This window comes from Opisthocomus hoazin, chromosome 13 (genome assembly GCF_030867145.1).
Source record: "Opisthocomus hoazin isolate bOpiHoa1 chromosome 13, bOpiHoa1.hap1, whole genome shotgun sequence".
In the NCBI taxonomy this organism is placed as follows: domain Eukaryota; kingdom Metazoa; phylum Chordata; class Aves; order Opisthocomiformes; family Opisthocomidae; genus Opisthocomus; species Opisthocomus hoazin.
In genome coordinates, this window is record NC_134426.1 from 18347611 (window position 1) to 18373346 (window position 25736).

Below are 25736 nucleotides of genomic sequence, written 5' to 3' on the forward strand. Positions count from 1 at the left end.
ACGCTCTGCAAAGGATTTCAGCGGGTTTTGTAATTCCTTCTCTCCTTTAAGCATGGCTCCCAGGGGGTGGCAGGGCCTGGCTTCACCCGAGCGCTGTGGCGCAGCCCCGCACGGCAGCACGGCAGCACCGAGAGGGTCCGTCGGCCTTCCCCAGGGGGACACAGAGAGGCAATGACCTTGGGAGGGTGGATGGAGCCCCGAATCTGCCAGCCTAGCCGCAGGACAGGACCTTGAGCAGGGAGCCGTGAGGTGCTGGGGAGGGGGCACATCCCAGGCCCCAGCGAGCCGAGGTGCTGGGACCCCTTGGAGGGTGCCAGGAGGTCCAGCCTCTCGCAGGATGCTGCTCCCGGCCCCCCCGCAAACCCAGGGAAGCAGCGAAGCCTCCCCTCGCTGCGGGGTTTGTGCCGAGTCAGCTGGCAGACGGCCAGCGCAGGCAAGGACGGGCTGGGGCTGCAGTGCAGGCTCCGGAAAGGGGCTATTTTTAGCCATTTCAGTTTTTAGCCAGCTCAGTTCCGCGGTGGGGAGGGAGGGCAGGAGGCAGGCAGCGCCCCAGGCAAGGGGACGACGGATCGGCAGCAGGACGCCTGGCAGAGCCCAGAACCAGGGGACAGGACTTGCTGCAGCCCCCATGGGCCCTCCCCCATTCCAGCCCTCGGCGCAGACGGGGCACCCACACGCTTTTCCTTCAGTTCAGCGTTTAATCGCTTTGGCTACGAAACCTTCAAACGAAACCCAAAAAACCTTGGGAAAGAAACTGAAAGGGGCAGGATGGGGCCCGCCCCAGAGCAGCGCCTGGTGGGTGCTCAGCGGTGGCTGAAGAACCCCTGAGGGTAGTTGAACTTGAAGGGCTTCAGGCGCATGGGGCCCCTGGAAGAGAAGAGGGAGAGGCTGACCCACGGAGGCTTCCGCACCCACAGGAAGGGCCAGGGGTACTGCCCAGCTGGGGGGGGCAGATCCCCACAGGCGGCTGAAGGAGAGGGTTCAAGGTTGGCATGAGACAGGGAAGGCCGTGCTCCAGGGGACGGCAGTGCCAGCACCCTCACCCCCCCTCCCCAGCCCCTCACCACCCCAGCGTCCCCCCAGCTCTGACCTGACCAGGCGCAGACACATCTTCTCCTGGGGAAACTCCTTGGGCCCCTCCACACTGGGGTCGTGGGGCTCCGTCTCCAGGTAGACGTCCAGCACCATGCACAGGCGCTGCAGCTGGTTGGTGAGGAGCTGGTGGCCTGGTTTGGGCCCCCACAGCTCCTTGTAGTTCACGTTGACCTCGCTCTCCATGGCCTGGCAGAGGGATCAGCAGACGCTGCGCGTTGGGGCTCTGCTCTGCCCTCCCCGGACCCGCTGCTGCCTCGGGCAGGGCGCATGAGCCTGCCCCAAGCTGCCCAGCCACCAGCTCACCCCAACTTCTTAAGGACACAGAACCACTGGGAACACCCCCAAAAGCCAGCGGTTCTCCAGCCTCCTCTCCCAGCACCCCGGGTTACCCGAATGTTGTCGTCGTTGCTGCTGTTTCGCTCTCCCTTCCAGTTCAGGCACAGGCTGAAGACGGGCGGCAGCGTGGAGTAACCGGGGTTCACGACCACGGCAGCCTGGAGCTTGGCTGAGCAGGGCAGGGAAGAAACGTCACCCGCAGCCCACGGGGCCTCCAGCTGGAGGCATGTCCCAGAGACCCCCAGAAGCTGCCCCGGGGGCGTCTGGTGCGGGAAACAGCAACTGCCAGGGGAAGGAAAGACGCCTACCTGTCCCCCTTTCTATCAGGGCCATGTAGTAGAGGTGAGTGTCTTCGGCCAAGCCGGCCTCTATCACATCTTTGGTGTAGGGCAGCTCCTGCGAGGAGAGACAGGAGGAGGAGTGAGAAGCTGCTGGTGCCGCACGGGAGCTGGGAGGGAGATGGCCTTGTCCGGCGCCTACCGCGTAATCCTCGTAGGGAATGGCAGCCCACTTCACCAGGCGCGAGACGATCTTGGTAGGGAAGAGGTGCTGGCACTCGCTGGAGACCGGCACAACGCCGTGCTCTGAAAGGAAGGACAAGGCCACCTGAGCAGGGCAGGGCGGGGGCAGAGCTCTGTCGCTGTCCTGTGGATGGAGATGCTCCAACGCCGGGACCTGGGGACATCGTTAGCCGTCCGACACCTTGATCAGCTGCCCAGAGCGGGGCAGCGGAGGCCTCGGCTGCGATCCCACGGGAGCTCGCAGCCCTGAGAGCGCATGCCCGGCCTGCCTGACAGCTGCCCGACAGGCGTGGGTGTGCGGTTCACCTCCCAGCACGGCCTGAATAGATTCCCAGCATGGGGATGGCCAGTCCCAAAGGGGTGCTGGGCAGCGAGAGGGGGCACAGCCTTCCTCTCCCACCTGAAACAGGGCAGCCCTCACAGCCCCGCTCCCACCGAGGACGGAGGGAACGACTGGGGACGCCGAGGGTGGCACTGCAGCTCTGCAGCACCACGAAAGGGGACATGGGTCAGCTGCCCTCGGCAAGAGGAGCCTGCTGCCGCAGCCCCAGGCTCGGCGTGGGGAGCCAGGCACTCACCGAGCGACGCAAACTGCTTGTGGAGAGCCAGGCGGGACTGCAGCCTCGACCGCAGCAGCTTCACCGTCAGCTCCATGTGGCTGGCGCTCAGCGAGTTGTCCGCAGCGACCGTGTGCTGTGGGCAGGAGGGGCCATCACCGCCGCGCCAGCCTGCGGGCCCCCACGGGGGACCCCGCGCTCCGGGAGCCATCCCCCCAGCCATGGGGACAGGCACACGAGCTCGAGTCGCTGCTCAGTGCCCGTGTCAGGGTTTAAACAATCGCAGGTGGGAGATAAAATGCGCTGGCACGGCCTCGCTGCACAGATTCACCCGGGCTCAGCCCGTCCACGGCGCGCCGTGGTTTGGTGCGGCTGGTGCCAGTGGGAGCTCTGGGGGCCGGGACAGGACACAACCATCCCCCAAAGCCTCCCCCAACCCCAGCTCCGTGTTCCGGTGGAGAGGGAAGGGGCTGTGACCTGCCTGAGGCTGATCCTTGGGGAAATGCAGGCCGCCCAGCTTCTGCACCCACACGTAGGGGTGCCCCAGCTCGGTCACGTAGTCGCTCAAGGTCAGGATGCTGCGGGGACCATGAGGAACAGTTATGCCAGCCCAGAGCAGTCCCCGCTGTCACCCCACCACCCGGCCTGCGAGCCAGCCGGAGGGAGCAGGAACGTCCCTCTCTGTATCCCAAGCTGCGCCCGACGAGCCCACCCGACACCAGCTGGCAGGACACCGGCTGCCGAGCCATCCCCGACAAGGTGGGGCAGGACACGGTGTGCCGGGAGCAAGGCAGCCACGCCAGCGCCTGGACGAAGCCGCCCCAGCTGTGCCAGGCAGCGCCCCACTCACCCCACTTTATCGAACTGGAACTGGTTGGCTGGGTTGGGCGTTCTCCTTCCGTGGTCTCCGGGGTAGAGGCAGTTCAGTACAGAGTCCGGGGAGAGCAGGTCGCTGGCAGGAGGAGGGAAGAAGAGGTTCAGCAGCAGCAGCAGCAGCCCGGGCTCCACGTCTTGCTGGGGTGCCCACTACCAGGCTCCGAGCCCAGAGCTGGGGGTTACAAGCTCCACAAGCTGGCTTTCAACGCCAGAATTACTTTCCCCTAGTCACGCTCTGAAAGGAGACACGTCTCCTCCCTGGCTGCGAAGAAGATGGAAATCACGGGGGACTAGCTCTCCTATTGCCCAGGAAACCGCTCACTCCAGGGTGTTAACTCCGAAACCTGCTCATGTGTATGGAGAATACATGGCCAGCTCAGGCAGGGCACGGCCTGATGGCCGTTTGCCACCCAACAAGCTTCAGCAGAGCAATTCTGCCTAACAAAACAACATTCTTCATGTCTGACTGCTCCCAAGCCCAACCAAGCATAAAGGGCTGTAGGATTCGGGGTTCGGGGCAACGCAGCCACGGGCAGCTGCGAGGGAGGGAGCCCCCTGCACGGGAACCCTGCGGAGAGACTCCAGCTGCCGTCATGGAGGGTTTGGGGTACCTACGGGGAAAAGAGCACCCCAAGAGGATCAGGAGGCCTCACACGGGTCAGCGGGGAGGCAGCACTTGCTTCCAGCTAGCCCACACCAGCCTCTTCCACCTCCCTCTTCCTCAGGCACCTCCTCCCGGCCCAGGGAGAGCCGCCGGCGAGCTGGCAGCTGACCGGAGCTCCCTGGGCAGGCTCCCACTGCTGCTGTTTCAGCTGTTCCTCACACAAATCAGGCTCTGGCGGTCTCCGGGGAGCCCAGGGAGAGGCAGCCGCATCTCCAGCGCTCAAGACAAGGTGACCCGCAGAGCAAGCGGGTGCAGGGAGCTGCCAGGAACAGGCTGCAGGCGGGAGGAAAGCGATCCAGCTATGCGAGGGTGATTGAATGCGACAAGCCAGAGAGGTTCTCTCCCAGCTCCTGACAGCTCTGGCACTGCTCTAAGAGGTTCCCAACCTCCCTGTCCCCAGCTTGCTGTGACAGGGGGAGAGGAGGACGATGCTGCCTGGGCAGCGGCAGCCTGGCAGGGCTCCCGGCAAGGCCCTGGAGCTAAGGGGAAGGGTACTGCAAGACAGAGGACGCACAAGGTGAAAGCCTTCCCCAGAGGCAGAGATGGAGCTGAGCTATTTGGCAACTCTTTTGCCCAGCAATGGACAAGCCAAGAAAGCACTTTGGAACTGCAGCTCTGCCCAAAGGCCCTTCAGGTGCCCCAGGTAAGGCCAGGCGAGGGACTGAGGCTAAACCCTCACCCACTGGGAGCAGGCAACTGGGCATGGAGTGCCCCGGCCCGCTGGGTGCCAGAGCTACAGCTCAGCAGAGGGACATTGCCACCACGCGCTGCCCTTGGCACTGCATCGCTCTGCCAATGCGTCGCTGCAGAGAGCACGGCAGGACACCAGGGCAGGGCATTCGCGGCAAGCGGAGGGGTCGGCCCCCCCGGGGCTCTCCTTACCCCGCACTGATGGCGGTTGTCATCTCAATGGCAGTCGTCACCTTGGCTTTCACCGTCATGACATTGAGGTTCATCAGGTAGTAGAAGGTCAGGTGAAGCACGTTGTCATCTGTGCCAACAGAGAAGGGACAACATCGCTGTCTGCTCTAGCTCGGAGCACTCTGCAGAGGGGGACGCACATGCCCCTCTGCTAGGACAACAGCAAATGGGTCAGAGAGGCAACGCGGGGAGTAACTGGCAACCGGTGCATTGCAACCTCCAGCACCAGCCCAGCAGCACTTCCCAGGCTGTAACCGTTGGGCCCAAGACCACCCACAAAAGAGCAAAGCTCCCGGCTAGCTGGAGGAAGCTTCAGAGCAAGCTCACCCCACCCACATGGGCGGGAAGAGCCGCAGGAGACAGAGCTGAGAAAGCACCTTGCTCAGTCTCCCCTGGAAGGCCGTGCTCATCCCTGTCGGAGCAGCTGGGCCGAGGGCAGGAAAGCCTCTCTGCGCCCCGAGCTCTTCCCAAGGATCCAAGCTGCTGCCGGCTGCTCCCCGACCTGCTGTTGCACCCCCTCGTGTGCTCTCTGCAGAGGGCCACCAGACCCCACTCACCTTTGCACTTCAGGTCGACGGTGACGGACAAGGGGTGCCGCTTCAGCATCTCCTTGCGCTTGTCGTCCAGCTGCACGCCCAGGGTGGGCCTGCGCCGCTTCTGGAGAGGGCGAAACAGAGCTGTCAGACCCTCCTCCTCCCACTCCTCGGCGACCCACGGTCCCCACGCTCCCTTCCCACTGCTCTTCCCTTCCAGTCTCATTCCCCAGTTGCCCAGCGCAGCAGCCAAAGAGCAGCCCTGGGGAGGGAGAGGAGAGGAAATCTCTGCCCTGCTGCAGAGCGAGGAGAAAGCAGCTCCAGTTCCTGTCGTTCCTTCAGCTCCCAGGAGTGCCTCTGTGAGATGGGGTGAGGACCAGCTGGCCCCAAAACCCTCCCCACGGTGAGGGGCAGAAGCCGAGGCCCTTACTTCTGCTCTTCCCCACAGCAACAGCCCGACAGACCCGGTGGGGAGCGGTGGCACAGACCCACCACGGGCTTCGATGCCGGGGGCAGCCAGCGCCGACGGGCTCCTCCCGGCACCCAGCAGGTACAACCCAACCCAACCTGCGCAGGACCCAAACACCGCACTCAGGGAGCACTGAACAACCCCCGGCACAGAGCCCAGCCCAACACTTCGGGCAGATGGCAGGGGACGGACACGGACCCCTCCCCGCCGGACACCAGCCTCCCCGGCCTGACGCTATTTATACAAAGTGGAACAGCTCCAGCCGGAGAGCTGCGAGGCAGCCGCTGCCGGGTAGGACGCGAGCGCAGTGGCACACGAGCAGGGCAGATTTGTACCCTGGCTACCCTGCATTTGGGACGGAAACTGGAAATGGCACCTCTCTCCTCCCAAGAAACAGCTGGATTTAACATCAGCGCACCTCCATGCACACTCGCAGCGTGTAGGGACCAGTTCCCAGGTCCGCTTGGGCCCAGCTTCCCCAGCACCTCCCAGTCAGCAGGTGCAGATCGGTTCGCCTATGATACGGTGTTGGGAGAGGACCCAGAAGGGGACAGCAATATCCCTTACCGTGGTCTGCTCCTCCTCCGTGTCAGAATCGCTTTCGTCATCTGCGCAAAGAGAGGGGTGTAAGCAGGGACCACTCGGGGCTCAGCAGCTTCCCCACCACCGGGACCACCAGCCCTTTCTCCAAGACCACAGCCCCCCCAGACACGGCCACCCCCCCAGAGGCAGGGCCCTAGCAGAACGCAGACACACCAGGATGCGCCCCCCCATCCCAGGGGTCAGGCCAGCCGATGAGGGGCTGTGAACGCCTCTCAGGAGGGAGGAGCTGGGGACAGAGAGGAGCAGCTGCCAGGGACTTTGGCCAGCAGCGCAGGCACCAGGCACCGTGCCATTCCAGCACCCGCGCGCTCCTCTGCCCAAACCCCCCGCCTGCACAGAGCACCGGGCAGCCTGCCTGCGGCAACACCACCCCAACTCACCCTGCGAGTCCTCAGGCGGCTTGTACAGGGCTTTGGCTTCCTCTACGCTCCCTTCAATGGACACCACAAGCTTCTTGTCTACAGAGGAGACGGGAAAACTCAGCTGCGAACCCCACTTCTGTACGGGAAGGGCAGTTAGAAGCAGCCCTGCCCCAGAAAGCTCCGGCTTCGTGGCTGCCCGAGGCAGAGCCCCGTGGCAGAGGAAGCTCCAACGAAGGGTGAGCGGGAAGAGTCGACGGTCCAGAGGGCTCCGTGAGGCCTCCCCAAGGCTGGATCTCCCAGGTAGGACGGGGTCAGAGGAGGGAAAATGCTGGGTTTTGAGGGACCATCCCTGGAAACCGCACAGGCCAAACCTCCGCCAAGAGCCAAGAGGGGCTGGGGAGCGGCCAGCTCAAGCAGGGAGCGAGGAGCTGGGTCCTCAGGGCTACAGGTTCTCATTCACAGGGCCCTGGCGCGGTCGAGTACCACGGCGTGGTCCTGCCACGCTCCTCCGCCGCCTGCCCCACTCCCAGAGCAGTGTGACAGCAGGGGGGACTGCAGCTCTCACACTACACCACAGCCCTCTCCGCATGGCAGATGCAGGCACCCCAGGGGGATCTTCAGCCGTGCTGGGAAATCCCTCCCGACCCAGGGAGGCTTCGGAAAGCCCCCCGCAATGCCAGACTGGGGATGAAAGCTTTCAGGTGAGCTGTGGGGAAGGCCCTCTGCGAGGGCAGGCGGAGGCACTGCCCGCTCTGGAGTCACCACCACCCACGGGCAGCACAACGCAGCACCCACCCCACGGGGTGACAGCTCTCGGGAGGCTGCGTCAGCACTGAGCCAGCCCGCAAGCTGCCGGGACGTCCCTGTCAACCTTGAGAAGGCGGGCAGAGGTGGCAAGCGAGCTTTCCAAGCAGTTCTGCCAGCGAGGGAGCTGAGCAAACAAGGTTTCGAATGCTGCTGCCTCGTTGTGCTGGCCCTGGGGCCACCCGGCTGCTCTGGGCTCAGCAGAATCCAGCAGCAGAGCAGATGGGACGAAAAGGACCTCCCAAAGAGTCCCCACAGCAGCGCTTTCTGCAAGAGGGAGTGAAATCCGGCCCGTGGGGGAGCGTTGCCCCCAGCCTCGGCCGGCAGCAGCCCCTCGCTGCGTCGCTGAGCACCACGCTCCCCCCTCGCTGCTCACCGCAGGCCTGACCGTAGGCACTGGCTTGGACGAAGAGGACGTAGAGAGGCGGCGGGAGGTGTCGGGCTGTCTCGTACTGCTTGTGCGCCTGGTCGAAAGGCATGAAGAGATACTCCTGGACAGGCAGGGAGGCCTGGTGGAACAAGAGGGCTAACCTCCATCACAGGGAACAGAACAATTCGCCATCCTCACCCCTCCTTCACCCCAAGCTGGCAAGCGGGAGACTGGAAAGCAGCACAGCAGCTATGGTGCAGGGTTAAACGCAGCCACGGGCACGGCGAGCCCCCAGGGAAGGGCTGGCAGCTCTCCTCTGCTGGGCAACTTTTGGATCTGAAAGTAACCCAGTTCCTTCTCCCGCTCTTCCCTCCCAAGGCAACCGCCAGGGGCTGGGACTGCGTATCGCCCTCCAGGGAGAGGCCCGTTTAACGACTCCTCCACCTGCAGCTCTGCGGAACTGCCGCATAAACAAGGAGACTCCGGAGGAGCCTCAGCACAAGGGAGATCTAACTCCTCATCCACGCTGACTCGGAGCAAAACATCGCCAAAGCAGCATCAGCCCTGGCGCTGCAGCTCTCTAACGCAGCCCTTGGAGCGTGGCCTTCCGCCCTTCCTGCGGAGCTCAGGTACCTGCATGATGCTGTTGAGTCGAGGCTGGAGGCTGCTCAGATACTCCTTCTTCACCTCGATCTCCTTCAGGATCTTCTCCTTGCTGGTCAGGCACTCCTTGTACTTCTCTGCCAGCCTAGGGGTGGGAATTCGGTTACCAACAGGTGTCAGAGCTACGCAGCCTGCCGCGGCCTGCCTGGCTCACAGGTCCCAGCTCTCCCGACCTGCCAGAACTCACTGCAGGAGCCAGGAGAGCTCAGACACAGCGACAAACAAAGAACAGCTAACGCCAAAGGCAAGTGGAGGCAGAAAGGAACTGATCAGAGCCGGAAAACGAACAGGGAGAGAAAGTGGAAGCTCAGCCTTGTGTTGTGCCCTGAGCAGGGGTAGCAACCGGATCCTCCCGCAGCGACTCGCTCTCACGCCAGCCTCTGCTGCCAGCAGCCACGCTGACGGAGCCCTGCCGACCCCACCAAGCTCCTGAAGAGGCCCTTCTGCTCCCCATCACCAGAGTCACACCACGTCACCTCCTTCGTTAAGGTCTAACCCGCTGGCAAGGGCTTCTCTGTAACTGGGTAGAAAACCCAGGGACACGGAAGTTTGGCACGACCCTGCAAGCCCCGGATACACTCTGGGGTTTAGGGAGAACACGCTCGATCTCCTGATTGCTGCTGATTGCAACCTCTCGCCCCGCGGGAGCGGGGAACGCTGGGTACGGAGGCACAGCAGGGGCAGTGGTGGTCTGGGGGGCTCAGGCACCCTCCTCTAGGGACCCTACTCCCCACCAGGCGAGGGCACTCACAGCACAGAGGAACTCCCCTCTACGGAGGAACAACAGACCTGACGCTGCAGGACTGAAATACTTCTGCTTCCAAGCAAAACTGTCTCTGTGTTGGGTCACTGCACCCCAGCGGGCTCTGACACAGCGCGGTTTTCCAGTCCGGCTGTCAGACAGCTCTGCTGAGCTCCCCGCGCTAGTGAGAGGCGAAAGAGCCCTGCTGCGCCCTTCAGGAGGGACCTTCTGGAACAGAGCCCAAGACAAAGCCAGTGCTCCACAACACGATGGTCACGGATGGATGCCAAGAACCCCAACAGCACCAGAATGTGCCCAAAGCACCGCTGGTGTCTGCAGAGGCTCCTTCCCACCACCCCAGTGGTGAGCGGGGGGGTTCCCTAGATACTGTGGGGCAAGGACTGGGAACTGCATGGCCTCTTGGCAACGCGCAGCCATGCGTGCGGCCCAGCTCGTCTTTGCCTTCCACACAGCTTGCAGTGAACGATCATTTTTAAGGAGAATTCTGAAGAGAGCTCCAGGCTGAGCACTCCTCCGCAAGCGTGTGCCGCATGCAGAGCCGTCCGGCTGTCTCGGCTGCAGCGCGAACAGGTGCCTTCCACCCGGCCAAAGCAGCTGCGTTCGATGCGAAGGGTCTGGGAGAGACGAAGCAGGAGGCGATGGAGCCCCGCAGCACCCACCCGCAGCACCCCTCGCTAGTCTGCTCTGCCGAGCTGCCCCGCTCCTGCCGCCCCTACGGGCAGCTTCAGGCTGATCGCGCCCGGCTGAAAAAGCTGCTGGCCGTCATCGAAACACAGGAACGTTGCGTCACGTTTTTGACGGAGCGGTCGAGCCACCCGGCCTGCCCCAGCGCAGGGACCTCGGGGGGCAGAGCCCACGCCGAGGTGGTGGCTGCCAGCGGCACAGTAACGGAGCCTGACGCAGCTCAGCGTGCTGCACAGGCAGCTCCCCGCCATGGCAAGCCTCAGGAGCACAGGCAGGCAGCAGCACCCGGCCGTGCAACCAAGCCAAGCTGGCTTGATTTTGCTCCTCGTGCTACAGCATGGCGGATGAGGCATGGATCACCTCACCCTACAGGGCACGTCTCGCAGAACCGGGTTAGGGACAAAGCACAGAGCTGCCCATCCTTCAGCACCACCCCTACGGCGGGCGGCATCCCCGTTCCCTGCTGCTCCAAGCAGACCCCGGGGAAACAGCAAGCTGTAAAATTCCTTTTCTTCCCTTGATACCAAAGCGGCCGCACCGCTGTTGGCTGCCCCGGTGAGAGAACACGCGTGGGTTTATCAGGAGAGCCGAGACGCCGTTGCTGCCATCACCCAGAGCACAAGGCACGGTCCCAGCTGGGCAGCCCTTCTGGCAGAGGCTGCGGCTGGCTCGGGGCTTCCCTCGCACTGGTCTGGGGGTTGCTCTGCTCCCCAGGATCCCCCGGGCTCTCTGGCATCGGACACGTGGAAGAAAACTCCCTGATCTATGAAACAAGGATCCCGCCAAGCCCAGCTCTACACAGAGAGCGATGCTCCACGCCGTTACAGATCTGTCGCTTGTTCCACACTGACAAAGCCTCTCACCACCCACGCCTGCTCCACGCCGCAGCTGCGCAGCTCACTCCGGGGTCTGCCCGGAGCCCGGCAGCCCTGCGCGCGCCACACGCTCAGCGCCGGACGGGCTGACGGCGAATCGAGATGCTGCTGACCCACCTCTTGCGCTGCTCCAGCTCCCAGTCCAGGCGGGCCAGGGTCTGCTGGTGGGGCTCAGACAGGGTGACGGCAGGCCGGCTGATTTCGGGGGGAGCCTCTTTGTAGAACTCCTCCAGGCTCACCAGCTCGATCTCCTCATGTTTTGACCTGCAACGACAGAGGGGTCAGACCAGGGCAGGGTGGCAGACGCCGCAGCAGAGCCAAACTCGACTGCGTCTCACAGGAGAGCGGTCAGTGCCAACGCCCCGTGCCCCAGCTTCGCTCTGCCACGTGGAACACCACGGCATCGCAAGCTGAGCCGCAGCAGAGCTCGGCAGAGGAGAGCAGGGCCGGAACAGGGCCCCACGTGGAGAGACCCCTTCCCCGCGCAGTTCACCACAGCGCTGTTTGAGGCATCTGTCTGAATTCAGCCCTGCAGCAGTGGTTCAGGGCACTGCCTACGCAACGGGTGCACCGGAAGGCTTGGCTTTCGGAAGGAAACCCTGATGTAGAGGCCAGGGAGTCCTTGAAGAGCCCAGCGCGGCCACGGCTGTCACATTTACCCGTTTTCTGCTCCACTGTCCCTCGACCACAATGGGCGACTTCTTCCCCCCTCCCTCCACGAGCCTCCTCCGCCGTGTCCCAGCACGGGAGCTCTGGGAGGCTCCGTCTCTGCTGTGTGGCGGCAGCTGGAGCAGCCGCTCTCCCCCAGCAGTGGGCTCGGGCCACGTGGCAGGGGATCCCAAACATCGGAGGCCTCCAGCCCACCTCAGACGCGCCGTCGCTCACTCTCCTCGCCAGCCGCACTCACTTGAACTCCAGGCATTTGGTGATCTCCTTCTGCAGGTGCATCACCTCATAGAGCAGGTTCTGGAGCTGCAGGTGATACGCATCGACCTTCTGCTTGGCCTGAAACACCGGCACCGAGCAGGGGATGAAGCTCTGTTGCGTTCCTCCCAGCAAGAGAGTCACCAACACGTCCCCCCCTCTCGCCATTCCAGCTAGGGATGGTGGGTTTTAGGGCACAGAACCATTTTTCTGGTGCAAAACGACATTTTCAAGGGCTGGGAAGCAAACACTCATCACATCAAAGTGACTCCGCTCTGGAGACAGCGCGTTTTGAGGACAAGGCACGGAGCAGGGCAGAGCGGTTGGGCCACACGGGCCAAGCGCCACCCCCGTCCCCATGTCTCAGTCTCCCCAGCCGCACAAGAAAAATAAGCATTGTTAGTAAGCTCAGGCAGCTGCTCACAGTTATCTGGGTAAGGAGCTTCAGGGCCAACCACGCGCAGGTTTCCCAGGCCTGCAGCACGCCAGACTCCCAAGACAGAGCTTCCTGCCTCCCCGCTGCCTTCCCAACAGAAGCAGACACCGCTCCTTTGGCATCCATTGCAATCACGGCTTCCGCTGCGCCGCAGCAGTCTCCTGATAAACTCCCGATTCAAAACCTGCAGTCTGGCTGGTGTTCCACTCCTCCCACACGTGCGCGCACGCATTCGCAGGCGGAACAGGCGGAAACGGCACCATCCCTGACCCCACTAAATCCCAGTCCGTGTTTGTCGGCCCCCCAGCCCCCTCTGTACCTCGTGGGTTTGATCTCTGCCTTTCTTCAGCCGAATGTGAGCCAACCGGTTGAGTTTCTTCAGGGTCATGAAGTGGACGCAGCTCTGAATCCGCCGCTCATCGATCTCCGACGCCTGTGTGGCAGGAGAGAGACGTGTGAAGCGGGAGGGACGACTCTGCCCACACAGCCCCTTGGCTGCAGGCACTCCCCACAGGTCCACCACAAAGCAGGCTCCGCGGCCACGATTAATGTCAGCGGGGCTTTGAGGGAGCCTCCCGCTGCCAGACCCACCGGTCACCGCTGGAAATAACCTGGGGGGGTTTCCAGGCTCGCTCTAGTGATTCTCCTTGGCAGCAAAACCGAGGCGTTTGAGCCTGGAGCGCCCACCCTGCTGCGCAGAGGTCGGTGCGGGCAGTCACCACACGGCCTTCCCCAGCCACGGTCAAGGCTGCCGGGCCTCCATGGGACAGCGAGAGCCCAGTCACCCCCGCTGCAGTCAGCAGGCCAAGAAAGCTAATGGGATCCTGGGGTGCATCAAGAGGAGTGCGGCCAGCAGGTCGAGGGAGGTTCTCCTCCCCCTCTGCTCTGCCCTAGTGAGGCCCCATCTGCAGTGCTGTGTCCAGAGCTGGGCTCCCCAGTTCAAGAAAGATGAGGAGCTACTGGAGAGAGTCCAGCGGACGGCTGCGAGGATTAGGAAGGGACTGGAGCATATCTGCTACGAGGAGAGGCTGAGGGAGCTGGGCTTGTTCAGCCTGGAGAAGAGAAGGCTGAGAGGGGACCTTAGAAATGCCTCTAAATATCTGCAGGGTGGGGGTCAGGAGGACGGGGCCAGACTCTTTCCAGTGGTGCCCAGTGACAGGACAAGGGGCAATGGGCACAAACTGAAGCAGAGGAAGCTCCAGCTGAACATGAGGAAGAACTTCTTCACTCTGAGGGTGATGGAGCCCTGGCCCAGGCTGCCCAGGGAGGCTGTGGAGTCTCCTTCTCTGGAGATATTCCAGACCCGCCTGGCTGCGGTGCTGTGCAGCCTGCTCTGGGTGACCCTGCTTGGGCAGGGGGTTGGACTGGGTGACCAACAGAGGGCCCTGACAACCCCCAACATTCTGTGATTCCCCCGTCCCAAGGAGCCCAGACACGTGCTTAGAAGAACTTAGTCTGCCTAATGCCTGCCCAGTGCCTCAGCTAAATCGTATTTTACTTTATTTAAGGGAGGCTGTTCCATTTTGTGGATGCCGATGTGCGCTGACGACACCAAGCTGTGTGGTGTGGTTGACACGCTGGAGGGACGGGATGCCATCCAGAGGCACCTGGACAGGCTGGAGAGGTGGGCCTGCGTGAACCGCATGAAGTTCAGCAAGGCCAAGTGCAAGGTCCTGCACGTGGGTTGGGGCAATCCCAAACACAAGCACAGGCTGGGTGGAGAGTGGCTCGAGAGCAGCCCTGAGGAGAAGGACTTGGGGGTACCGGTGGATGAGAAGCTCAACATGAGCTGGCAATGTGCGCTGGCAGCCCCGAAAGCCAACTGTACCCTGGGCTGCATCAAGAGCAGCGTGGCCAGCAGGGCGAGGGAGGTGATTCTGCCCCTTTACTCCGCTCTCGTGAGACCCCACCTGGAGTCCTCCGTCCAGCTCTGGAGCCCCCAACATAAGAAGAACATGGATGTGTTGGAGCGGGTCCAGAGGAGGGCCAAGATGATCGGAGGGCTGGAGCACCTCTCCTACAAGGACAGGCTGAGGGAGTTGGGGCTGTTCAGCCTGGAGAAGAAAAGGCTCCGGGGTGACCTCAGAGCAGCTGCCAGTGCCTGAAGGGGCTGACAGGAAGGATGGAGAGGGGCTTTTCACAAGGGTGGGTAGTGATAGGACAAGGGGGAATGGCTGTAAACTAAAAGAGGGCAGACTTAGATTAGATATTAGGAAGAAATTCTTCCCTGTGAGGGTGGTGAAACACTGGCCCAGGCTGCCCAGAGAAGCTGTGGCTGCCCCCTCTCTGGCAGTGTTCAAGGCCAGGTTGGATGGAGCTCTGAGCACCCTGGGCTGGTGGGAGATGTCCCTGTTGATGGCAGGGGGTTGGAACCAGATGATCTTTAAGGTCCCTTCCAACCCAAACCGTTCTAGGATTCTATGATCTTCCTGACTCTCCCCAGGAAACGGCATGGCTTCTGTTCCCGTTCCCCTCAAATGAAGGGAAACCATCAAAGAACAGAACCCCTTAAATCAATCACCGAGGCTTTTCCTTACGTTGTCCTTGACGCCTCTGCTCTTCAGCTCCTGGATTTCCGCCATCAGCCGCTGGAGCTCCTGGCAAGTCTCTCTGTAGAGCTCGTAGTCTTTGATGGGGTCACGGATGTCGACCTCGCTCTCCTCGCTGTAGTACCGAACATCCTGCCAGGGCAGAAAGCACCAGCTGTGGCTCGCGCCTTCCCCCCCTCTCCAGAAAGGGCACCGGGAGACAAATGGCTGGGTGTCGACTGCTGGCTCTGTCCGTTAACCCCACGCCCGAGGAGACTTTACACACAGGACAGGACGCTGTTACCAACCCTGGGCACAAACGCCACCGGGCATTAAATCACCTGCAGAATTCAGGCTGCCCTTCACACAGTTCTTACAATCTAAACTAGCATCCATCCTGCGCCCTCGCACCTACACGGCTAGGAAGGACAACCGGGAAGGAGATTACTCCTGACACCCCTCTCCCCACTCTGGCTGAAGCCACGTCACCCTGCTGCTCGCGGGAGCATTTCAAGGCAGCCTGCAACCCCCCGCGGGGCCTTTCACTTGCACTCCCCCTCCCTACCCCTCCAGAGGAGCGTTCGACTCCTCGAGCCCGGTGTTTCCTCCAGGAGACGCTAGCAGGCTCAGAAATTCAGAACAGGAGTTTCAGCAGCATCACGAGCTGGCTCGGCTGCGGGGGAACAGTCCTGCAGCTTCCTGAGGGGGAGAACCAGGCCAGCGAAGCGCAGGTGTGAGATCAGCCCTTTCCGAGGCAGCAGGACACCCGCGGGCAGGCAGGGGCCCTACCTGGTCAGCATCGGCCTTGCTCCTCTTGCCCTCCTGCGGGCCCCCGTCCGTGCGGATCACTTTGGGCTTCCTCTTCTTGCTGGAGTCCGACGACATGGCGCTGCTGGCCGCCGACTGGGGGCAAGAGGCAGAGCCGTCGGCTGCGGGGGAGGGGGCAAAGATGGGTGGGGGCTGTTCAGGGCTCCCCTCCGCCAGCCTGCCGGGACCCTGCCGCCTCCCCACCTGCCCAGGCCCAGCCCCCAGGCCCAGGCCTAGCACCCAGGCCCCAGCCTCAGGCCCAGGCACCGGCACCGGCCTTCTCCCCCGCCCCCAGCACACCGGGCCCAGGGCTCTCCGCTCCACCGGAGCCCCACCAGCCCCCAGGACCACGTCCCCACCTCAGCCCGGCCCCGGGCCCCCCTCTCACCGCGCCGCTCGCCTCCCTCGGCGCCGCCCGGAAGTGACGCCAGCGGAACAAACGAGCGCGGCGCAGAGCGGCGGCTAAAGGCGCCCCCTAGCGGACACTCCCCCGTCCCCGGCGGACCGCGAGCCGTCCGCCGCAGGAGGCGTGGCCTCGGTCAAGGGGCGGGGTCAGCGCCCCCACGGACTGGCCCTGCTGGGGGCCGGGGGGCTGCTGGTGCGGAAGGGGCCCTCGGTTGGGGGTCCCCAGTGGTGCTGGGGTACCCATAGGCTTGGGGGCAGGGTATGGGGGTAACAAGGGATGCTGGGGTCCCCGTGGGCTTGGTGGGGGCAGGGAACGGGGGTCCCCAGTGGCGTTGGGGTCCCCGAGGACGGGGGGGGGCAGAGAACAGGGGTCCCCAGTGGCACCGGGGTCCCTGTGGGCTTGGGGGGGGGCAGGGTGTGGGGGTTCCCAGTGGTGCTGGGGTCCCCACAGACTTGGGGTGGCAGGGTGTGGGGGTCCCCAGTGCCGCTGGGGTCCCTGTGGACTGGGGGGGGCAGGGTGTGGAGACCCCAGTAGCACTGGGGGGGACACTCGGCATACCAGGCCCTCCATGGGTGGGGGGCTTTCAGCGCAGGGGGCACCCATGGCACGGGGCAGGGTGACCCCCTGGGTGAGACCAGGTGGGGGGGTCTGCTCCCAGTGCCGGGGGAGCTGAGCACCCTCCGCCCCCCCTCCCCAGAGAGCCCCAGGAGTTGGCATATTAAATATTTAATTGGCACGAAGAGCACCCCCATCAGAAATAATTAAGACCCCCCCCCCACACCCCCGAAGCTTGCCCAGCCCCCCCGGGCAGCACCATCCCCTGCCGCACCCAGACACCCACTGCAGGGCGGGGGACTCCTGGCACTCCCCTCCCCGGCACCCTGAAACGGGGTGGGAGAGCAGAGACCCCCCCCCCCCCAGGCCTTCCGCAGCAGGGCCGGTGCGGACCCCCGCTCACTGCAGGGGCGAGATCTTCAGGGGAATCATGATCCGCGACTCCATCGTCCGGATCAGCGGAACTGGGAAAGGAAGAGAGGTGAGGGCAGGGGGTCCCCGGCACGGGGAGGGGGTCCTTGGCATGGGGAGGGGGTCCTGCTCACCCGTGTAGTACACGTTCTCGTCCCAGCCCCTCTTCCTCCAGGCCGCGTTCCTCGTCTCCTCCCGGGACTGCAGGTCCTTGTAGGCTGCGGGGAGGGGAGGGGGCTGGCAGCCAGGCCCCCCCGCACCCCGGAGCCCTCGCGGTGGGGGCACCCAGGGGGCGAGGCGGGCGGCGGGGAGCCCGCTTACCCCAGAGATGGTGGACGACGTACAGCTCCCCGATCTGGGAGAAGAACCCGCCGACTGCCTCCTGGTTCTCCTGCCGGTACTTAATGGCCCGAGCCCTGGCACGCAGCGAGAAATGGGGGGTGGGAGCGGCCCCAGGGGCCCCCCCTGCTGCGGGGAGACCTTCCCCCACCTCGGATCCCCCCGTGCTGGGAGAACGGCCGCTTACCAGTTGTTCCCCCATTCGATCATGGTCCCCGGCTGGGAAAAAGAGGAGGGAAAGAAAAAATCCCAGAGTGAGCAGCCAGATCCCACCCGCTCCCACTGCTTGGGGTCTCCTCGCCGAGGAGGGACGAATTTAGGGGGGGCCCCCGGGGGGCCCCCCCCCTCCCCCCTCCCCCCCACCCCACCCCTCACCTTCAGCTTGTAGGTCCTCAGCTCGTAGATGTTGGGCCCGCGGCGGGGCAGGGGCTCATTCCAGAAGCTGAACTCCAGGAGCAGCTGGTTCCTGCGGGACAGCAGCATCCGGCTCCTCTCCTTGCGGAAATCCAGGTACTCCTGGGGACAGCCCCCGCGCCGGGGGGTCGGGGCTGGGGGCGAGCGTGGCCTGGGGCCGGGGGGGGCCGGGCAGAGGCGAGGGGCAGAGCTGGGGCAGCTCGCCCCCACCCCAGCGGTACCTTGTTCTGCTTCAGCTTGTTCATGCAGTCCATCAGCGCCGGGTACCCACCCGAGAAGCGCCAGAGGTGCACTGCCGGCAGAGCGCGGGGCTGGGGGGCAGCCCCAAAGACACCCTCCCAGCAGCTCCCACCCCTCCCCAAGCCGAGGCCTCCCTCACCGGCCTGGTCCTGCTCGCCGTACCACGTGTTCCAGTTGCCCACCAGGTCGCAGGGGTAGTCGGCATCCGAGTGGAGCTTGGGCAGCACCTCCTCGCTGCAGGGGGGGGCAGAAGGAGCGTGGCCGGGGGTGCAGCCACCCCAAAACGCTCCCAATGACCCCATTTTCCCCCCCCAAACCAGCACGGGGGGGCTGGGCACGGAAGGGTCTGCCCTAACGGGACCCAGAGGGGGATGCGCCCATTTCACAGGGAGGAAAACTGAGGCAAGGCGCGTGGGCACGGACCCACCCGGGGTCTCGAGGAGCTCCACGCAAGCCCCCCCACCCCCCTCGCTCCAGAGCAGCCCCCCCCCCCGCACGGCGGGGCTCACGTCAGGCTGTTGTAGGCGTCCAGGCACTCCGGCTTCACGTTGTGAACTGCGGGGAGAGGAGAGGGGGGGCTGGCGGGGCGGGAGGTGAGGCCCCGGGGGGGTCCCCACAGGGGAGGAGGGGTGCACAGCGGGGCGCACCCCGCCCACCCCCCCCAGCCCCCTCCTCGCAGCGGGGCCGCTCACACTGGATCTTGTAGAGGCTGCTCGTCTCCTTCTTGGAGAGGAGGTTGGAGTGGGCGTCCTTGCGGGGGTCCACCTTGTGCACGAAGAGCGAGCGGAACCAGCTGCCCTCGGCCTCCCGGGAGTAACCCCTGCCAGGCACCGGCTCAGCACCGGCCGGGGGGGGGGGGGGGGGGGGGGGGCCTCGGGGGGGGCGGGGTGAGGCCTGCAGGGATCCCGGGGGGGAGAGGGAGAGGCCTCGGGGGGATCCCCGGGGAGAGCAGGGGGCGAGGCCTCAGGGGGCTCCGTGGGGGGGGAGAGTGAGGCCTCGGGGGATCCCCGCGCAGGGGGGACGATCAGGCCTCGGGGGGCTCTGCGGGGGGTTGGGGGGTGAGGCCTCGGGGGGATCCCCGCGGGGGATGGGGGGCGAGGCCCGGGGGGGCTCCGCGGGGGTCTCGCCCCGCTCGTCTCGGGGAGGGGAGCCCGGGGGTGCAGGGGCGGGCACGGGGGGGGCGGGCACGGGGCCGCGCCGCCGGCCGGACCTTTGCCCGCCGGGTCGGGCGGTACCCGCGGGGCCGCCCGGCGCCGCGCCAGGGCCCGGGGCCCGCCCGGCCGGAGGGGACGCGGGGGGACGGGGGCCGGGGGAGCCGGGCCGGCCCCGCTCACCGCGCTCCGCCCCGCCGCAGCCACCGCAGCACCGCGCTCCCGTCCGCCCGCGCCGCCGCCATCTTTCCCCGCAGCGGGGCGGGGCCTAACGAGAGGGCGGGGCGAAGTAGGCCCCACCCATCCGTCCGGCCACGCCCACCAGGGGCGTGGCGCCCCGCCCTTAGAAGCTGGCCTGGAGGAGGGTGATTCTGATTGGCCGGCGCGTGCCGAGGCCGGCCACACCTTCTCGCTCCAAGCCACGCCCGCTCGCTCCCGCCCGCGGCCAGAACGAAGCCTCATTGGCTGCCGGCGGGGAGGCGGTGCCCGAAGAGGGCAGGGCCCTATCAGAGCCCTCGGACGCCAGCAGCCAGTCGGAAGAGCCAATTGCAGAGGGCAGTGTCTGATTGGCCGCGTCATCTTGCTCCGTCCCCCTGCCGTCCGGAGGGGGCAGCTGCTGGTTGGTTGTTGCTCCAGGTGGGCGGAACTCCCGCGGGCTCCTCCCTGGGGGAGGCGGGGCCAGGCACGGCGGGGGCAGGGGCGGGGCCTCCTCCTGGTGGGGGGGGGCATCCGCGGTGAGGGGCGTGGGGCCCCGCACAACCCCCTCAGCCCCCTCCTCCGCCCCATAGCCCCCCCCCGCCTCCTCCTGCCCCACGGCCCTGCCCCTGCCTCCCTACACCCCTCCCCCCGTACGAGGCGGCCCCCCCAGCCCCATCCAGCACACAGAGCCGGGGGGGAGCGGGGATGGGAGGTCCCTGGTGCTGGGGGGTCCCGGAGGGGTGGGAATTGGGGTCCCTGTGGGGGGGTTGGGTCCCCCCAGGAGAGGGGGTTGGGGTCCCCCTGGGGTCCCGTGCCTCAGGGATTGGGGGGACCCAGCCCTGGGGGTGCGCGGGGTCCCCCGGGTACTCTGGTGGGGGGGGTGACAGGGCCACCCGGAATGTCCCACAGCGGGGCGTGGGGGTCCCTGGGATGTGGGGGTGCCACCCCACCCTAGGCAGACCCCTCAGCTGCTGCTCCTGGGGGCACCTCGGCACCTACGGGACCCCAGGGCAGAGGGTCCTGGGGGGCACCTGAGGCCAGGCCAGGGGGCGAGGATACCTCCCCCACCCCCCCAGTCCCCAAATGCCACGGGGTGGGGGCGAGGAGACTGGTTTGGGGGGCACCCCCACCCTGCCGAGCTCACCTTGCTGGGGGGGCGCAAAGGGACCGGGGGGCGGCGAGGAGGGGGGCTGGGGGGCCCCCCCCAGCTCCTCACCCGGGGGGGACAGCGAGAACCCGCTGGGGGGGCAAGCGGGCAATGGGGGCGAGGGGGGGCCCCCACTCCGGCGTTCCTGGGGCGCCTGCAGGGAGAGGCAGTGGGGGGGGCTGAGGGGGGGAGAAAACAGGGGTTAAAGGGTTAACTGCCCCCCCAAACACTCTGTGACCCCCCCCAAGCCCAAACCACCTCCTGCCCCCTGGGATCCCCCAAACCTACCGCCCCCCCCCCCACATCCCAGGCCCCTCATGCACCCCCCCGGCCCCAAGCCCCCCAGGCCCCCCCGGGATCCCCCAAACCTCCCCCCCCACTCCCCAGGCCCCCCCGGGATCCCCCAAAACTCCCCTCCCCACTCCCCACTCCCCAGGCCCCCCCATGCTCCCCCTCCGAAGCCCCCCGTGCCCCCCTCACCCGGGCAGGGGCGAGGCCCCCCGGCGCAGGGCGCAGACCCAGGCGCTCAGCTCCTCGGGGGTCTCGGCCCCCAGGCAGTACGTTCGCATCCCGGGGTGCTCGGCCTGGGGTCGGGGGGGGGACCCATGGTGGGGGGACCCAGGCGTCCAGGCCTTGTCCCCCCCCCCGCCTAAACCAGGGCCCCCCCCGGTTCCGGGGAGCCCGGGGGTCGGGGCTGACCGTGAAGAGGAAGCGAGGGGCGCGGGGGGCGGGGGGCAGGACGCGGATCTCGTAGCCGGGCAGGGGGAGGCCGCCCCGCACTCGCTGCTCGCCGCTGTCTGGGGGGCAGAGGGGTCTCAGGTGGGGGGAATCCCCGGGGACTCCCCCGGCTCCCCGAGCCCTCCCCCCCTGCGGACCCCCAGCAGCATCGGGGGGAAACCGGGGACCCCCTCTGAGTCCCACCGGCTGCCCCCAGCCCTCAGCCCCCCCCCGAGACCCCTTCAGCCCCCCAGGGACCCCCAACCACTCCGGAGACCCCTGATCCCCCAGGATCCCTGACCCCCTCAGGGACCCCCGATCCCCCAGGATCCCTGAACCCCCGGGACCCCCGATGCCCCGGGATCTCTGACCCTCCCGGTGACCCCCCCCCCGGCCCCCCTCACCCCGGTAGTAGTAGAGGCAGAGATCGACGAGCACAAACCAGCGGCGCTTCCAGAGCCGCAGCCCCGAGCTGTCCTGGGGGGGAGGACGGGGCTGAGCCTCCCCACCCCAGCCCATCACCCCCCCGGGGCCGCCTGCTGCCCCAGACCCCCCAAACCCTTCCGATTCCCCAAACCCCAGCACCCCCCAGCACCCCAGACCCCCCCCAACCCTCTCCTATTCCCCCAAACCCATAACTCCCCCCAGGACCCCCCAACACCCCCGACTCCCCAACTCCCTCTGATCTCCCAAGCCCCACGCCCCCCCCCAGCACCCCCAGACCCCCCTAAACGCCGTACCCCCTCCCAGGACCCCCCCCTCCCAGATCCCCCCAAATCGCATAACCCACCCCAGACCCCCCAAATCCCATAGCTCCTCCCAGGACCCCCCAGACCCCCCCCAAACCCCGTACCCCTCCCAGGACCGCCCCCCAGATCCCCCCAAATCCCATAACCTACCCCAGACCCCCGCCAAACCCCGTACCCCTCCCAGGGCCCCCCCCACCCTAGATCCCCCCAAACCCCCCAACTCCCCCGGCACCCCCAGCCTCCCCCGCGCCCCCAGCCCCACCTGCTTGTGGAGCCAGCCCCGCATGGCGGGGGGGGCGTGGGGGTCCCTGCGCAGCGCCTGCCCCCCCTTCCCGAAGGCGTGGACCCGCGGCAGGGGCCGGCAGGGCTGGGCAGGGGCTTCACCCAGAGCGGGGGCTCCGAGGGGCCCCCCCCGGGCTGTCAGGGTCCCTAGCAGCCCCCCCTGTCCCGATTCACCTCTACACCCCGCAATGATCCCCCCCCCCAGCTGCCCAGGCCCCCCCATGCCCCTCCTTGTGCCCCAGAGCTCCCCATGGGCCCCCGCGCTCCCTTGGGCCCCCCCATGGCCCCCCACGGCCACCCCCAGCCCCCGGAGCTCGCTTGGGTCCGCCATGGACCCCCCTTCCTCCCCCCAGCTCCCCATGACCTCCCTGAGCCCCCCCGGGCTCCCTTGGGTGCCCCACAACCCCCCCTCCGACTCCCCATGACCCCCCCCAGCCCCCCTGGGATCCCTTGGGTGCCCCATACTCCCCCACACCCCCCCGCAGCTCCCCATGACCACCCCGAGCCCCCCCGGGCTCCCTTGGGTGCCCCGTACTCCCCCATACCCCCCATCCGGCTCCCCATGCCCCCCCCCAGCCCCCCCGGGCTCCCTTGGGCCCCCCATGCCCCCCGCCCGGCTCCCCACACCGCCCCCAGCTCCATGCCCCCCCCGTCGCTCCCCACCCTCCCCCCCAGCCCCCCTGGGATCCCTTGGGTGGCCCCCACCCCCCCATACCCCCCCATGCCCCCCCCGCCCCCACCTGGGTGCCTGGGCCGCGGGGGCCGGCGGCGGCGGGGGCCCGGCGGGGGGGTTCGTCGCCGTCTGCCATGGGGGGGCCCTGCGGGGGGGGGGGCCGTCAATGTCCCCTTTGTCCCCGCGGGGACAGCGGCCCCGTTCTTCGCGCTGCGGGGGCGGCCGGGACCGGGGGGGGGGGGGGCCGGGCGCTGGGGTCCCCCTCGGGACCCGCTGTCCCGGTCCCAGTCCCGTTGTCCCGGTCCCAGTCCCAGTTCCGTTATCCCAGTCCCAGTCCCATTATCCCGGTCCTTCTGTCCCAGTCCCGCTGTCTCAGTCCCAGTCCCAGTCCCGTTATCCCAGTCCCGGTGTCCCAGTGCTGGTCCCAGTCCCGGTCCCGGTTCCATTATCCCAGTCCCGTTATCCCAGTCCTGCTGTCTCGTTATCCTAGTCCCGTTATCCCAGTGCTGGTCCCAGTCCTTCTTTCCCGGTCCCGGTGCCAGTTCCGTCATCCCAGTCCCGCTGTCCTGGTGCTGGGCCCAGTCCCGTTATCCCGGTCCCGCCGTCCCGGTCCCAGTTCCAGTCCCGCTGTCCCAGTCCAGGTTCCAGTCCTGCTGTCGCAGTCCCAGTCCCGTTATCCCAGTCCCACTGTCCCGGTCCCAGTTCCAGTCCCGCTGTCTCAGTCCCGGTCCCGTTATCCCAGTCCCACTGTCCCGGTCCCAGTTCCAGTCCCGCTGTCCCAGTCCAGGTCCCGTTATCCCAGTCCCAGTCCCGTTATCCCAGTCCCGTTATCCCAGTCCCACTGTCCTGGTCCCAGTCCCAGTCCCGCTGTCCCAGTCCCAGTCCCGTTATCCCGGTCCCGCTGTCCTGGTCCTGGTCCCAGTACCGTTATCCCGGTCCCAGTACCGTTATCCCAGCGCTGGTCCCAGCCCCGCTGTCCCGATCCCAGTCCCGTGGCCCCGCCCCGGGGCGGGACGAGCCCGGACGCCTGGGTCCCCCCGGGCCCCCCCGGCACGGCCAGGGGGACACCGGAGGGGTGGGAGGGGGGCAGCACCCCCTGCCCCGCGTCACCCACGCGACGTGTCGCGACCCCCCACGGGTCACGGGGACGTCCCACGGGTCGCGACGGGGCACCGTGGGGGCAGCCCGGGGCGTTCGGCCGCCGCCGGGTCCTAGTGCCCGGCCCCGCCCCGCCCACCCGCGCTCACGTATGCGCCTGGCGGGCGCGCGCTCCGCCCGCCGCCAGGGGGAGCTGCCGCCTCCTGCCCAGTTCATGTTCCCCTCCCTCTGAGAGGCGGCACCGCCCCGCCCTCTTCCGCTGAGCGGCGTCCTCTCCCCTCCAATGGCCGGCGAGGGAGGAGAGGGAGCGGAAGCGCCGGCCTCCCCATTGGCCGCGACGCGGCGCGACCCGCTCGGCGGGGGCGGGACCACACAGGCGCGGGACCAATGGCGGGGCGGCGGGGGCGGGCGCTTCGCGGCGCGGCCCGGAGCGGCGGGGGCCCGGGCCCTTCCCGCCGCCATGGCGCTGCCGCCGCGCTGAGCCGCCTCTCCCCGCCATGGCCGGGGCCATCGCGTCCCGCATGAGCTTCAGCTCGCTGAAGAGGAAGCAGCCCAAGACCTTCACGGTGCGCATCGCCACCATGGACGCCGAGATGGAGTTCAGCTGCGAGGTGACGGCGGCGGCGGGACGGGGCTCCCGGGGGTAGGCCGCGGCTCCCGGGATAGGCCTCGGCTCCGGGATAGGCCGCGGCTCCGGGGATAGGCTGCGGTCACGGGGTAGGCCTCGGCTCTGACGGGAGGCCGCACCCCCCGCACCCCTGCACCCAGGCCGGCTTCCGTGGCCTCTCCCTCCCGCCCGGGGCCGGAGCCCGGCTGCGGGGCCGGGGGGCGGCGGCCCGGCGGTTCCCCGTCGGCCTGGCGGCAGTGCGGGCTGCCCCCCCGTTCCAGCCCCTCGCCCCCGGTGCGTTCCGCTCCCGCCCAGCGCGGTTTTCCCGAGGTACCGGGGCCGGGAGGGGTCCCGGGGGCTGCGGCCCGGAGCCCACTCACACCGCGGCTGTTTTCCTGCCATATTTCCCTCTTTTGGGCCCGGGGTGGTTCTTAGGCGCTGCTGGCAGGCCCCAGGGCTCCGCTTTGTCGCCACAGCCGCTCCCGGGGGCCCGGGACCCCCGAACCTCGAGAGCCGTCGCCGCCCCGTTGAACTTTTCTATTCGACAGCTTCTGTTTCGTCAGTCTGACCCAAACGCCGCGGAGTTCCGGTGCTCGTAAGCCAAGGGGGGGTTTGTTGTTGTGAAGCCTCTCGCTTCGGAGCGCGCTGGGGGGCTCTGAGGGGCTCCACGTCGTTCTGGGGCGTTACGGGGTTGGTTCAGACAGGAGCCCTGTGAGCCCCCTGCCGGGAGGGCTGGGGTGTCCCAGCTCCGTCCCTGCCTGTTTCCCCGAGGCTGCCAGTAATAATGTACGAGGAAAAGTAAATAATGCTTTTTCTTTGTTTTTTTTCTTTTTTTAGTGGTGCGTCTGCTTGCTGTTTGCCGTTGGGATTAGGGTGTTTGCGCCGCAGTGAGGCAGCGCTCTCGGGTGGGATTCAACCATGCAACTTGTGCCTCTTCAGATGACTTTTCGGGGAGGTT

At 66.8% G+C, this 25736-nt stretch overlaps 3 protein-coding genes across 10 annotated transcripts in view; 1 reads left to right on the top strand and 2 right to left on the bottom strand.

Moving 5' to 3' along the window:
• Positions 1 to 688: 688 nt before the first annotated feature.
• Positions 689 to 16246, bottom strand: THOC5 (THO complex subunit 5). 2 transcript variants are annotated; one of them, XM_075434784.1, is made up of 20 exons: positions 16180 to 16246; positions 15774 to 15913; positions 14994 to 15137; positions 12776 to 12889; positions 12004 to 12101; positions 11214 to 11360; positions 8745 to 8859; positions 8118 to 8250; positions 6956 to 7033; positions 6540 to 6580; positions 5528 to 5627; positions 4932 to 5040; positions 3360 to 3461; positions 2991 to 3087; positions 2531 to 2645; positions 1912 to 2015; positions 1740 to 1827; positions 1485 to 1600; positions 1091 to 1281; positions 689 to 867 (listed from the first exon to the last, which is right to left on the bottom strand). In XM_075434784.1, the coding sequence occupies exons 2-20, from the start codon at positions 15867 to 15869 to the stop codon at positions 804 to 806; spliced, it is 2052 nt and encodes a 683-aa protein (XP_075290899.1). In that variant the 5' UTR covers positions 15870 to 15913; positions 16180 to 16246; the 3' UTR covers positions 689 to 803. The 2 variants fall into 2 exon arrangements, with proteins under 2 accessions (XP_075290899.1, XP_075290900.1); XM_075434785.1 differs by having other exon boundaries at positions 15774 to 15887; positions 16180 to 16225.
• A 744-nt stretch (positions 16247 to 16990) lies between these two features.
• On the bottom strand, positions 16991 to 19594 carry NIPSNAP1 (nipsnap homolog 1). The gene is made up of 10 exons (XM_075434605.1): positions 19491 to 19594; positions 18849 to 18976; positions 18666 to 18711; positions 18296 to 18390; positions 18138 to 18208; positions 17878 to 18018; positions 17690 to 17721; positions 17485 to 17579; positions 17298 to 17381; positions 16991 to 17216 (listed from the first exon to the last, which is right to left on the bottom strand). Exons 1-10 carry the CDS (start codon positions 19550 to 19552, stop codon positions 17152 to 17154), a joined length of 819 nt encoding a protein of 272 aa, XP_075290720.1. The 5' UTR covers positions 19553 to 19594; the 3' UTR covers positions 16991 to 17151.
• A 4998-nt stretch (positions 19595 to 24592) lies between these two features.
• Positions 24593 to 25736, top strand: part of NF2 (NF2, moesin-ezrin-radixin like (MERLIN) tumor suppressor) — a 53052-nt gene continuing 51908 nt past the window's right edge. For all 7 annotated transcript variants that reach the window (XM_075434398.1, XM_075434397.1, XM_075434396.1 and 4 more), the window contains exon 1: positions 24593 to 24782. In XM_075434398.1, coding sequence (XP_075290513.1) covers positions 24669 to 24782 — 114 coding nt within the window. In that variant the 5' untranslated portion in view covers positions 24593 to 24668. The remainder of the gene's footprint in view (positions 24783 to 25736) is intronic.

Bases quoted from the DNA above. Each gene is read 5' to 3' on its own strand.
- THOC5 (XM_075434784.1), bottom strand. From the start codon at position 15,869: ATGTCGTCGGACTCCAGCAAGAAGAGGAAGCCCAAAGTGATCCGCACG. The intron at 8,860-11,213 runs GTGGGTCAGCAG...TCCCACCCCTAG, and splicing joins GAGCTGGAGCAGCGCAAGAG to GCTGGCAGAGAAGTACAAGG. The intron at 5,628-6,539 runs GTAAGGGATATT...CGCCCTCTCCAG, and splicing joins CGGAGGAGGAGCAGACCACG to AAGCGGCGCAGGCCCACCCT.
- NIPSNAP1 (XM_075434605.1), bottom strand. From the start codon at position 19,552: ATGGCGGCGGCGCGGGCGGACGGGAGCGCGGTGCTGCGGTGGCTGCGG. The intron at 18,712-18,848 runs GTGAGCGGCCCC...CTCTCCCCGCAG, and splicing joins CAGCCTCTACAAGATCCAGT to TTCACAACGTGAAGCCGGAG. The intron at 17,217-17,297 runs GTGAGCAGGACC...TTCCTTTCCCAG, and splicing joins CGAGAACGTGTACTACACGG to TTCCGCTGATCCGGACGATG.